The 13,543-nt window shown below is 33.8% G+C and overlaps 1 protein-coding gene across 1 annotated transcript in view; it reads right to left on the reverse strand.

Annotated features, from left to right (window-relative positions):
• The window catches only part of LOC117109996 (zinc finger CCHC domain-containing protein 24-like), a 30,010-nt gene extending 19,873 nt beyond the window's left edge, over window positions 1–10,137 (reverse strand). Inside the window, exons 1-2 of the mRNA XM_033252529.1 lie at window positions 9,716–10,137; window positions 7,523–7,702 (exon numbers count right to left, since the gene is read on the reverse strand). Coding sequence (XP_033108420.1) covers window positions 7,523–7,702; window positions 9,716–10,060 — 525 coding nt within the window. The 5' untranslated portion in view covers window positions 10,061–10,137. The remainder of the gene's footprint in view (window positions 1–7,522; window positions 7,703–9,715) is intronic.
• Window positions 10,138–13,543: the final 3,406 nt, after the last annotated feature.

Here is a 13,543-nt window from a genome sequence, read left to right on the forward strand (position 1 = left end):
AGCTTGTATTGGGCTCGCAATGCCTTCACTTTTGTTTGAATTTGGGCCGTCGTTCTCTTCTCGTGTCCGAGACTGGCTAATCTGTCAGCAAGCACGCCAAAAATTCCCGTTTTGTTGTTTGTTTTTTTATTTTCTATCCGGTCTCTCAGCTCGGGTTGGCCCCACAAATCTACCAGGTCAGCAGTTTCCTGGTCGCTCCAAATCAATCGCATTATTATTAATTAAAATTTGAAGTAACTTTTATGAAAAGTAATGATTGCGTCTTGATTGAACACACATGAAGAACTCGCAGGTTTTTTTATTCAAGAACTTCTAAATAAAACGGCGTCATCGACTGACGAGGAAATGTCAATCTCGGTCACGCCAGGGTCAATCCAGGGTCAATATGGGTGCTGAGCCGGGATCGAGATAGGTAGATTGAGATCGAGGTCACGCCAGGCGCGAGTCGGTGCAGATGCGGTCACATTACGAAAATCTCACCCGCAGTGAGTCAAGCCAGGCTTGAAACTCTAGTGTGACCGTAGCCTAACTTGCTTTTCGGCCAGATGTTTTTTCAATTACCCCCGTTCATACTACCTTCGAATTATATTCCCGCTAACATTCAACGGGTAATAACATAAGCAAGAACAGGCCCTGTGTTCCTATACAAGCATTGGCAATATTAAATCTTGGGAGTGTTTGTTTGTAGTCATTACACGGGATGAACAGTAAATTTTTTAACCATTCCTATTGTAAATTGTTATCGCTAATAAGAAACGGAAATTGCATATTATTAAAGAATTAAATGTTTATGTTTGTCTACCTTGTTTGTTAACATTTGTCACCAAGTATGAAGTTGATGAAGGAGGCCTGCAGGCACTAAAATTCACCTGCTTTTATTTGTGTGCTTTCCTACAACATGAATGTCACAACTGTCACTTCTTCAATAAACCCTCTATTCAAAAAAAAAGATTTACAAAATAATGAAAGCATTCCTATACTAAAGGTATACACAGTAGTACTGTATGATCTTGTAGAATAACATTTAATTCAACATCAACATCTCTGCCCTATTATAAGAAATAATTGGGCATATACCTGGATTTGCAACATTAATTGCACCACCAAGACGAACAGCCCGTGGACGGTTATCTTGATTTTGATTTGAAAAAAAAAATAATAATAATTTTTAAAAAATAATAATAATAATATTAAGTAGAACAGAAAATAAACAAACAAATAAAAATAATGTTTGGTGATGGTATACCTGGTGTGATACCTGCTACTTGTGCGTGCCAGGCATATGTTACATGTTGGGCCATGTGGGCTTTGTATTCAATTTTTTGAATAAAGTGTGCTACATACATTTAATTCAGATTCAGGGAGCAGTTTTAATTGGACTTTTAGCAAATGACTATTACCTAAATCTTATGAACGTGCCCCTGGGTTGCTCAACTAAAGAAAATGTTTTGTAGGCTTTATTACTACAGTAAAAGTGCTAAAAGTGGCATCCTCATTAGTTTAAGAGTTCCAAGTCTCCGGCAAGTCGTGGGAGTCTCCCAGAAATTGGGAAGGCCTCCTGCACCCCTGGGACCAAGCATGAGAAACTTGCGAAAAATAATTCATCCCCTACAAATTCACGATATTTTTATGTTTTCACTATACTGCAATATTAATTGACTCCAGGAAGCCAGTGCCACTGGTTATAACCATCCACAGAAAAATAAAATTAGATGTGTTAAGAAAACTCATTTAAACCAACAGATCTCTCGCAAGTGTGGCTTCTGACTTGAGACCTCTGAAAGTTTGACTTAAAAAAGTCTAATGGGAACATAATGTTATTAAACCATGTTAAGAACAATGCAAGCCACCGTGATTGACAACTGCTAACCGGAGCTGTAAGCCAGGAACATGATCCTTAAGTAATCTCATGTCCCCTCAGTCACTGCAGAAGGTATAAAATGCGTTAATCAACATCATCAGCAGGTCGAGCATGCTTGAATGCTTACGGTATACATCATCAGAAATGGGAAAAAACTAAGTAGCAGTGGTGCCTCCAGCAATTTGACAACCAGGGCCCAGCAAGCCCAAAAGAAGCCAGAAGGGGTCAAAGGGAGAGGAGTGATGTTGTGGTTTGTTGATATGGATGGATGGATGGACTTTTCGGTGTAACACTTGAGAATAACCCACCAAAGTCTGAAGAACACTTATTTTCGGAGGGTCCTTCTGGTGGTGATTGGGAAGTACACCGGGAGACAATCCCCTACTCTTTTCCAAAGAGTGTACTGCTTTCTTTAATGTGCACATGGGCCATAATGCACAAGGGACCAACGGCTTAATCATCTCATCCGAAAGACAGTGCACTATCGTAGCTTGCATTTTAGCCCCCTAGCTGATAACATTATAATTGTAGACTACCAAAATATACATTTTAATGACATTATTGTCTTGAATGCTATGGAAGAAAAGCTACAAGTGTTTTAACATCCTATCCTATCTTACCATATCAAAACTTTCATTTCAAACAAAATAAGCTTATTTTTTATTGTCTGTTGCTCCATTTTTTCCAAATTTCTGTTTATATACTGTAGGCAGTTTGGTGAAAAATCAAATCTTCCAATGGGAAGTGGAGAAGTTTAAAGTAGTTTCCTCAGGAAATTCTGGAAATATTTTCATAACCTTTTATAGTTTCTGTCCTACTTCATGAACAGTATTGGTACAGTAGAACTTAAAATGTTCTTCAATATAAATAATAAACTACAAAGTTTCTACCCAATCGACCTCTACATAAGATGTCAACTTCAATTTGCTTTTTTTAAATTTAAAAAGTACTAGAAAACATTTTGTTAATTTAATTCAGAGTTTTTTTTAAATTTAGATTTTATATTGTCATCCACCGCATTCAGCTACCAGTTCTGTTTATTTTATGGACCATACATGTATTTACATAGAATTTATTTATAGTACAGTAACAATCATTAACTTAATGGGAACAAGTTCATTCCTCCTTGGAGACAAACTTTTGGTTGTGTTCCTTCACTTTACAAAGATATACCTGAATAGAACCTACAAGAAATTAATTGGGTGTACTGAAAAAATCAAATAAATCACTTAAAACAGTTCTCACAGATTTAAAACCTTTTACATTGAAAAACCTTATTGATTACTCTACAAATTTAAGGGTCTAAATAACAATAAAGTATTGTAGGCCTACAAAAAATACTTTCTTGTTCGAATTTACAATTGGAAGCTAATAACTTACTTATATATACAGAGTAACCAATTCAAATATTGAAATTAAGTTTTCAGGGTTTTTACCTCAAACAGACTCTGTGCAGTTACTGTAGTTATGGATTTAACCTTCTACCCCCTCTACAGTATGCTATTAGCCTTGAGTGGTAGGGTTAACAACCAGTGTTATCTCTGCTCAATACATTCCAATTAATGATTTATCTAATATCTCTGTAGATTATTTCTTTCTTAAGTTCTTAAATTTAGAAGGTGAATGACTTTAGAAAGTAATTTAAGACAGAGTATGACTAATCTGGAAAACCACAACATCCAGTTTTTGACGCAACAAAACAAAATACCATACAGAACACACCACTACCTGTACCACAGAATTGTCACTGGATTGAATAAGAAAAAATATGGCACCACATTTTAACAAAGTGATTTCTAGAGGTACTGTATTTTCAGAAATAAAAATATGAAAAACATCAGCAGTTTAACTGCTGATTGTCTTCATAATTAATGAAAAATTATGAAACAACAGGTAAGTGTTTGTATCTTGTTTATCAAATGTACTGTATGGTGTCATCATTGTTTTAATGATTCTTACATCAATGCAAAGTCTTATTTATTTTTACAGCTTTCTTTCATTTCAGTTGCCCCAATTAATATCAAAGCTATAAATACAGTATAAACAAACGAAAGGAAGAAAAAATTCCCATGTTACAGTACAAAACTGTACTTGCAAGATGCCTGCAATAATCTGCAATCAACTGCAATTAATAACAAGACTGGAAGTCTGATGCAACAGAAAATATTATGTTACACAAGACTGTGCAGTGTGGGCAATGCCTGTAGTGAAAAGGGAATGGTTATGTCACTTTTCCCCCAGTTTTTAAATATTCAAAAATCTGTATCTCATTAACCGTTTCCAAGTTTTTTATCCAACACTCTTTTTGTGCTCTAAAAAATAATGTTTTCCTGTTGAGCCTGGCTCTATAAAAACTCCTAAAAATTTAATCAAATCGAATTTGTTACTGTACACAGCTTACAGTATGTACAGTATTTCTCCTTTTATATCAAAGTTTTTATGAAACTTTAACATGAATACATTGTTACTGGTATGAGATAATGTAAGTTAAGTACTGTATTGAGTAAAGGTAATTGAAGAGTCAGTCTCTTCCAAATATATGAAATAATACTATTTAAATTCAATGAAACTACTTCAGCAAACTTTATTAATCTCTACACTTTAAAGTTAAATAATTTTAAATTATATAAGATAGTTCAATTCAGTTTACAATTGCTCTAGAATATATATCCATGAGTTGTTATTTGAGCAGCTGATCAACATGATTTACATAACCTGTCTCGGTGCAACAGTTGCTTAAATTGAAAATTACCGACTTTTACGCTGACTTCATTTTCTGTGCTAACTGCAATAATCACGCTTACTAATAGAAAGTTTAATTAGTTAATTGACATGATGCACAATGGGTTGATTGTATATGCGTCTGATTTATTCCTCAGTACATCAGTTTTCCAATCTGCACATCATACACCAGGCATGGATGACCTGCACCTCGGAGTGCCTATCCTTATAAGGCTTGGAATGGATTCTATGCAGCTGTCACTGGAACACTTGGTTTAATTGTGCACAATCAAAGAAACCATGTCAACTGATGAGATGGGTGAGGTAACGTAAACAAGATAAAGACGCTAGTAAGGGTTAGGTGTATTATGGGTAGTAAAATAGGACCGAATTAGTATTGAGGTAATCATTCTAGTGAGGAGTACAGATGTACTCAATAGAACGAACAGTACCTTATTTAGTGTGCTCTAATATTGGTCAGGCCCATTTACAGTTAGTAAACCAAGATTCTTTAATGATGTACAGTATTATCCCCACCCCTGTAAAATCATACCAACCAATTTTGAAATTAATTTGCTTATTTTTGAGAACTTTAAGTAACATAAAATTATCAATTTTGTAACATATTTATATTTTTTGCCACAATGAATCAATTGTGATAGACATCTTATTACTACTGATGATACTGTACTGTGTATGAAAGGAAAGAAATACTAGTTTATCACTGTGATAAGAAATTTTACTGTAATAAATGTATTCTATATATTTTTTCTTATTTTGCACTTAATTTTGATGGCAATTTCAACCTCAATGTTCTTATAAAATTTGTTCTTATAAAAAAAGTGTACTGGTGGGTCTACAGACTTGTGTTGAACTACGAACGCCAGTGATTATATGTATGAAAGTTGTTAAAGGTCGCCCTGGAGCCCTTTTCTATTTAAGTATTGAATTGTATCAAGATACATGATTCAAGATTATTTTATTTTTCCAAAATACGGAAATTCTGTTTGGGTGTAACCATTTTACAGATACAAAAATATATAGAAACATCGAAAATATAACAAGAAGCAAAAAGTAACAGATATAAATATGGAAAAAAGATATGGCCTACTGTATGTACAGTAAATACAGTAAACAAATACAGTTAAAAGAGACAAGCGATAAACATTATATATATAACATATATGAGTTGTAATATCTTATTGCAAAAGGTATGAATGAGGTGAGAAATCTGGATGTGCGACAATTAGCAGATTGTAATCCTTTTCTGAGTAGGGGGGTACACCCTATAGCCATTTAAATTCATTACAAAGTGGTTGGTTAGATTTCAATGGTTTTCTTATAAATTCTTTGGCAGCATAGATCTTCAAGTAGACCCACCAGTACACTTTTTTTATAAGAACAAATTTTATAAGAACATTGAGGCTGAAATTGCCATCAAAATTAAGTGCAAAATAAGAAAAAATTGGTTGCTATGAACATAAAATTATAATTGATACCAAGTTGAGTCCTATACTACATGATTCAATCACTGTCACATGGTTTGGATGGAGTTTGCACTGTGTTTTTGGAGTTTGCAGGGTTTAGCAATTTTGTTATACAAAAAATTGCCTTGTTACCCCATAAATAGGTTATTACGAACGTAACATTATGATTTTTTTTATTGACATGCCAAGTGAGTCCCATACTACGCAATTCGATCACTATCACAAGGTTTGGATGGGGATTGCAGTGTTTTTGGAGGTTTGTGGTGTATTTTTAGGTACTAGTATTTTTAACAAAAAATCAAGATTTATACCACAAAAATACAGTAGGTTGTTATGAACACAAAATTATAATTTTTTTTTATTAAGATACCAAGTTGAGTCATATACTACCTACGTGATTTAATCACAAGGTTTGAATGAGGTCTGCACTGTGTTCTTGGGGTTTGCGGGATTTAGCAATACCTAAACAAATTGAGGCTGAGGTAAAATGTCAAATGAGGTTTTTATAATAAAAAAAAAAGATAGAAAAACATATTTTACAGTATCTGTAGCTAATATTTGCAGTAGGTTTGACCATGTTTAACAGTACAGTAATAAATTGCTGTACAATAATCATTTTCCGTGTCTGTAAAAAGTGTGTACTAAGAACAAAATAAGAAAATTTCGAGCGTGAAATCAGCAAAAAATAAGAACACTGAGTCTGGGAAAAATTTTACTTGTTCTTACAGTAAAATATTTAAAAAAGTGTACTTGAGTCATGTATGCTATACATCTGCATTTCATAGGTTTTCATACATTAAATGCATTTCTGCTATGTTGTAACTGTATATGCATTTTTTAAAGTTTTAAACAGCACACATGAATTAATTCTTTTCACACACAGTGAGTGTAAATAAAAATTATTTGGTAATCATTGCATATTTGTAGCAAATGGGCAAATACAGCTGTTTTATCTTACTTCTTTCATTGTCTCTGGCAAAGTGACAGGTAAACAATACTTCATTATTTCTTAATAAACATGCCAAACACTCACCCTAGAGATTTTTTTTCCAGAATTAACAGCAGGTTTCACTTAACTTAACTGCTTTGACCTTAACCTATGACCTTTAGAATCAGGTTTCCTATAAACTTGTGTCTCAGCTGTGAGCTGAAAATTTAAAAGCCAAAACAGCTTTCACAACTTTAAAATAATGTTTCTACCAGCAAATTTTGTCTTTAAAGTACCCCACAAAAGAGTAAACCTACGATACATTATTTGCCCTATCTAAAATGATTCCTTTTACTTAAATTAAAGATATGAAATCTGGAAACTCTTAAAACATAAGATTAATTAAGTTCAGTTCAGATACTCACCAACTGAGCTGTGGAGCCAACTGGTATGCTTTTTGGTTAAACTTCTGAAAGAAATTATCAGTATGATGGCATTTTAAGCAGTAAGAAATGATTTTCTTACCTGTGGACAGTCTTTAATATAATGTCCCTTATTGAAGCACAAATGACATAAGTACGTTGGCGGCGGCCTTTTTCCTGGTTTCCTATCATTTAACGACGCTAATGATAGTTCTGTAAAATGTTCAGCGAGGTCTCCGATGCTTCCATACGGTGAAGATAACAACTTGGCCTGTGTTGCTGTCTGTTGAAATGAAAAGGGGAAAAAAATGTAACCTATTTTGGAAACTTCAAAACAAATATGAGAACATATATTTATTTAAAAAGTAAATAATAATATACAGTATAGCTTTTTAAAAACAAAATCAGAACCAGCATATTTACAAAATTTCTGAATCTTTTTCAAAATGTGAGAAGTAAAACAGTTCAGTGAAATACCAAATAGCCTGAGTATATTTTGCCAATTATAGTAGTGTTATTCACTTTCAATATCTACCATTTACACAAACCACTGTTTCAATTGAGCTCAAATAAGAAAATCCTTGTTAATAATTAAGAGTCAAGTTTCTAAATTTATTAGTGAACCCGAGATCCACAATGGGCAATTATGTCTTGAAATTAGAACCAAGATTTTAAGGGAAATTCCTGAAGGAAATATTGTACTGCACTTAAGAATAACAAAAGAGGATCCTTGATGTTAATAAATTAATATTGTTTATTAGGTCAGGCTATGTAGCCTACACGTAACATCATGTGTTAATTAACAAAAAAGAAACTCTGTACATAAACAACCTCAAATAAATAGAAGCCATAGCCTGGTTCACAATTACTGAACTAATTCCTAATTCCTAATCCAATCCATGATTATGATAGCATCCAATTAGAAATTAGCATAAAACTGGCACAATGAGCCACTGTCAAACATAAAACATTAACACAAGTCACATTGTTGCGGTGTTGTAATTTTAAAATTATTAGGTTTTTACATATTAAATTTATAAAACACTGGAAATTGGAACAAGCAAGTGCTTAAATTGTTAATTAGTACAGGAATCACTTTTTTTAGATTACATACCACACAGTGTTGTGTGTTTTCATTCACAAGATTGGTAATTTTCAAGAATCAAATTTCTATTTTATATATAGTTATTGTTCAACTAATTCAATACTAAACTAAGCATTTTAAGCAACTTTATCAAAATATTATGGATTTTAATCTTCTATATCAAGTATTTTCATATAAAAAAAATACTTGATACATTAATTTGCCTAAAAATACAAAATCCATTAGTTATTGCATCCTTGATATTTACAGCCTCAACTTTAAACATATGTTTTACTGTCCCTCTCGTATATGCTATGCCCTTTGCAATTTGAAACTTAGTACACATTTTTGAGTTAATTGCTTCAAATCATACCAGAACACAACAGCAAAAAGAAAAAACAGCTGTTCATAATCTGGACAAAAACAGCAATTTACTCGAATAACAAAACCAATGCAAATATCACTATGAATATTTGATATAAAGTACATAAATTAATATTCATTTTGTATGGTAAAAGTAAAGTACTGAAATATAAACACACCCTATGGTATAGGCTATAATATCAATATGTAGCTAAGTGGTATAAATACAATAATAAGCATAGATGCAATAAAAGTATAGGCAAGATTCTTAAGGCAAAGAAGAAGACAAAATAAACAGATATCTGATGCTAATATTAACTTCAATGCAACTTAAATATGCCATTATCCATGCTTGAATGAGCTTCTTTACAGAGCAAGTGGACACATTTTGAAGGTCAGAAAAGTCAATTGACTAATGATCTTAAATAAAGATTTGTTACACGACTTCTCGAGTGGCAAGTAAACAGTGTAAAAGGCGGTAAAAGGCTTACAGTGTTAACACTTTTTAACAATTCACCAAAGACTGTCCTAACAATGCCTTTTCAACCTTTTGACAGTCACTTAAGTTTGCAAATCCCTCCACAATGATAGACACGCGACTAAACAAACTTTCTTCAAGAGCAAACTTTCTGAACGAACAAAAACAAGTTACTGTGATTAATTTTAACACAACATTTAAAATCGTATTATCATAAACTATAAATGTAATTATTTAATCGCAACTGGTTCTCCACCTCACTTAATAATATATAATATAATTATTAATTTACAATATCGGAGAATGCGCCTTATTTGGCCACATTTTTTGCGGGGGGATATGAATAAGTACGTCCTTATGAATCAACTTACCCCAAGAAAGTTATTATTGATGTTTGTCAGATTACTCATGTTCGTAATATTCGGTATGTTTCCATTGGCATTAACTGAGTTAAATCTCTGGTTTGGTTCTCCGGCAGCAACGGACGCTACAGCTGCTGCTGCGATTTGTTGTACGGTAGATTGCTGAAGACCTAATCGACCAAGTTGCTCCGTGATGTATTTTTCGGACCAATTTCCAGAGAGGCCTAGCTCCGATTGTGTCGGTGTATTTCCAAGCCCATTCCTATCTTGCAAAGCGTAATATACCCAGTTTAAAATATTATTTGGCTGTTGAAAAACTGTTTGATTATTCTCGAAAGCGGATAATTCCGCCATGTTTTTGCGGGTAACTTCTTAAAAAAATGAAAACACATATATATCGGAAGCGCCTACGTACAGCGATGTTAAACAAGTTAGTGTTGGGTCGGAAGAAACATATGACAGGTGTCAAATAAACTACGAAGGCGGGGTTAATTTTCAGATTAACCAATGAAATGTTAAAACAATTATGCTAATAAGATCAACGTCACCAGTTTCTACAAGGCGAACTGCGCCGATAAATAAATAAACATGCACTACTTTGTTTATTCCAAAATCTTGATATACACGGCGAAGATCGATTTTTGTCGACTGTTTGGAAATGTTTATTTGCTTATAAACAGTGAGCTTCAATCGGAGGATATTATGCACAACAAGAACGCAGTCTGAACTACACAACTTCATTTTGCTTTAAAAAGATAGTAAAGCAAGAAATAGAAAGTAAATATTGTCTGGTCCAAACAATACACATAAACATAAAGGGATTGTGGCAATTCATAACGTTATTTGTATAGGCAAAAATTAATACTTTGGTCAGACGGACGATGGGGGTCCAGGCCTGTCCGACGACGAGGGCAAATTTTTCCACTTGTGCCACCACTATACACTACACTACTTCGGGTAAATTGACCTGAAGAAGTGTCCCCAAACAATTCATGCATTCAGTGGCGGCGACAGCGCGGGACAGGGGCTTAAGTGCCCCCACCGGACAGGTCAAGCCACCCGTCGGACAGAGCACGACATTCAGACCATAAAAAATATAAAAATAGGCCCACACCAATTCCAACACCATGTATGTCACAGTCTGAGAGTGCCATTTCCGGCCATCCAGAGGTTCCTATTCTTTAAAGAAAATCGCATTTGGGAGGGGGAACTCCCTCTCAACCCCTTCCCCAGCTCAGGCCTAAGGGCTCAAGCCTCCCCCACCCCCAGAAAATATATCCTAGAGCCGCCACTGCATGTATTGAGACATGCGCATTATTGGCCCTGTTCTAATTTATCTCTGCTAATTTGGATTGAGACTCCTAAGGTCTATTAAACAAAGACGAGCTCCATGCTCAATTGTAGTATTATACGGTACCGTGAAACCTCGAATTGAAGTACGGGGCTTCCTTCCTTTTTTTTTTTTAAAGTAAAGAGTGTGGGGTGGGCTTCTTTTCAAAATGAATGCTCAAAATTTTGGGAATTTGTATTATAAAACAAAAATTAAGGCCACTCTAACACCAATCTGTGTCATGGAGTTAATCTCTTAAATCACCTAAAAATACTGTATAAACCAAGTGTGTTTTTAATTTATTTTGTTTTTTGAAATTCTTGTACAGTGTATGTACATATCGAAAAGAAGCCCATGGGCTAATTTTACCAACTAAAGATGGGCTTCAATTCCAGATGGCCTTTTTCTCGAGATTTAGTCCGTTGGGCTTCAAAGGTACTTAGGCCTATTTGTAAACAACCATGTCAGTTTAGAAGCGATTTCGGATAGAGCGCACTCTTTCACCATTATACTAGGCCTACTCCATCTACTAGAATAAATGCTTTTTAAATCAAAGTGAAATGCATGCATCTTATTTACCGGTATACAGTATTAGGATATTAATAGACATTTCAGAAGCGCCGAATTTGGCAATATCTAGGCCTATAGTTATTGTTTTTGTTCCATCCAACCTAAGCTTCTATATATAAAATTAGTGATTCAACTGTGTTTTCTTTTCCTCGCAGCACAGGAACTAATACATACAAATATGAACAGAACCGTGATTAGAGAGTTATCGTAGGTTTAATAGACAACAGCCTTACAATGATTGTTTTATACCAAATGACATTCACAGCAGCAACACGACGCAGTGTAAGCTAGAGGATTTATTTTGGCAAACTGTTGAGGTCGAATGAAACCTGACAAGCTGTACACGTCTGGCGTTCATCTCTTTAAATCTCAATCCAATCCATTTAGAACAACAAGTTTTACTGAACGCATTACTGAACTGGGGACACTAACCAAAAACGTGCAATTGTCCCCTTCATAGGGGGTTTTTTTTTTGGGCATGTTTTCATACAACGACATACGTACATAAGACATAACGATGGCATAATAATCATCTACAGAACAATTAAAACAAATTTACAGCAATAATGCAAATAGAATTCATTTATAATATAAAATCAGCAGAAATGTAATTAGGCCTAAATAACGTTTTATATGTTCGCAGAATTATTTCATGATGCAATACACGAAAAATAAATAAAGAGATTGACAATATTTCCATGGTTTATACGAAGTAGCACATGCAAAGGCCTATACCAATGATTCAGGAGATAATATTCTGTTTATTGCTCAAAAGGCGTCAAAATATAAAGTTGAATGATTTTTTTCTTATTATGAGACTGCTGTAGTCGTCTGAGGCTTTACAATGACAACAAATTAAGTGTTCCCTTAAATGGGGTTATTTTACCATTTGGTACGCTCAGTGTCCCAGTCCCCTTAATAGGAGTTGGCCGTAGTGTTAAAAGATATATACGGTAATTCCCTTCGTTTCACGGAAAAGTGTCCCCTTAATAGGGTGTCCCCTGAATAGGGGTGTCCCAAAGGAGGGGTTCTACTGTATCGTTTGCTCTTGAGGCGAACACACATACTCCACAATCCCATCTCACGTATGGAATGCTTCCAAATAATAACGGTGCTTACACTCATAGAAATCAAAATCCATTTAAAACAAGCGTTGTACAGAATTTAAAGAATATAAATTTACAAAAAAAAAAAAAAAAAAAAAAAAAAAAATCAGTACTCAATATATAATATACTGTACGTTAAAGGTTAACTAGAAATTCGGGACGTTAAAAAGCTTAACAATACAATTTAGCACATAATTCTACAGTGAAAAAGATAACATACGAAGATTTTGAAAAGAAGCGACATGAAAGACTTAAAAATATTTTTGACAAGATCATCAAATCGTTACGAAATTTACATCAAAAAGTTAAGAAAGTAAGATGCCATGCCGATAAAAAACTACTGTACATTATGTATCTTGGATTAAAATCATGTATCTTGGAGTAATTAAAAAACGTAAAATTGTAATATTTCAAATGCAAATCAATAAAGTTATATTGCTATTGAATTTTTAAATCGTAGAACAGTGATATTTATTTATTTATTTATTTATTGACACTTCACATTTAGAACGGTGGCACACACAACTCTTGTGGTGCGGTCTAACAACAATAACAACTAAGATACAAAAGTAATAACCAATACAAAAACAAATCTATAAAGAAAAGCAAATTAACCAGGAATGCAAAAAAAAGGAACGCCAGTAGCTTAACTCAAAAAGTTTTTAGCTACAGTATGGGCTTAAATTTTGGAAATGTAAACTAATGGTACAGAATCAAAACGTAAAAAAAAATGAAATCAAAATTAAAACAGGAATTACAAAAATCAAGTAAAAAATAAGAAAAAGCACCAAAATCATGAACATATGTGTGTGTATCCATACACCCATATAC

This window comes from Anneissia japonica, unplaced genomic scaffold (genome assembly GCF_011630105.1).
Source record: "Anneissia japonica isolate Jap-2015-1 unplaced genomic scaffold, ASM1163010v1 scaffold585_len4108843_cov191, whole genome shotgun sequence".
Lineage (NCBI taxonomy): Eukaryota > Metazoa > Echinodermata > Crinoidea > Comatulida > Comatulidae > Anneissia > Anneissia japonica.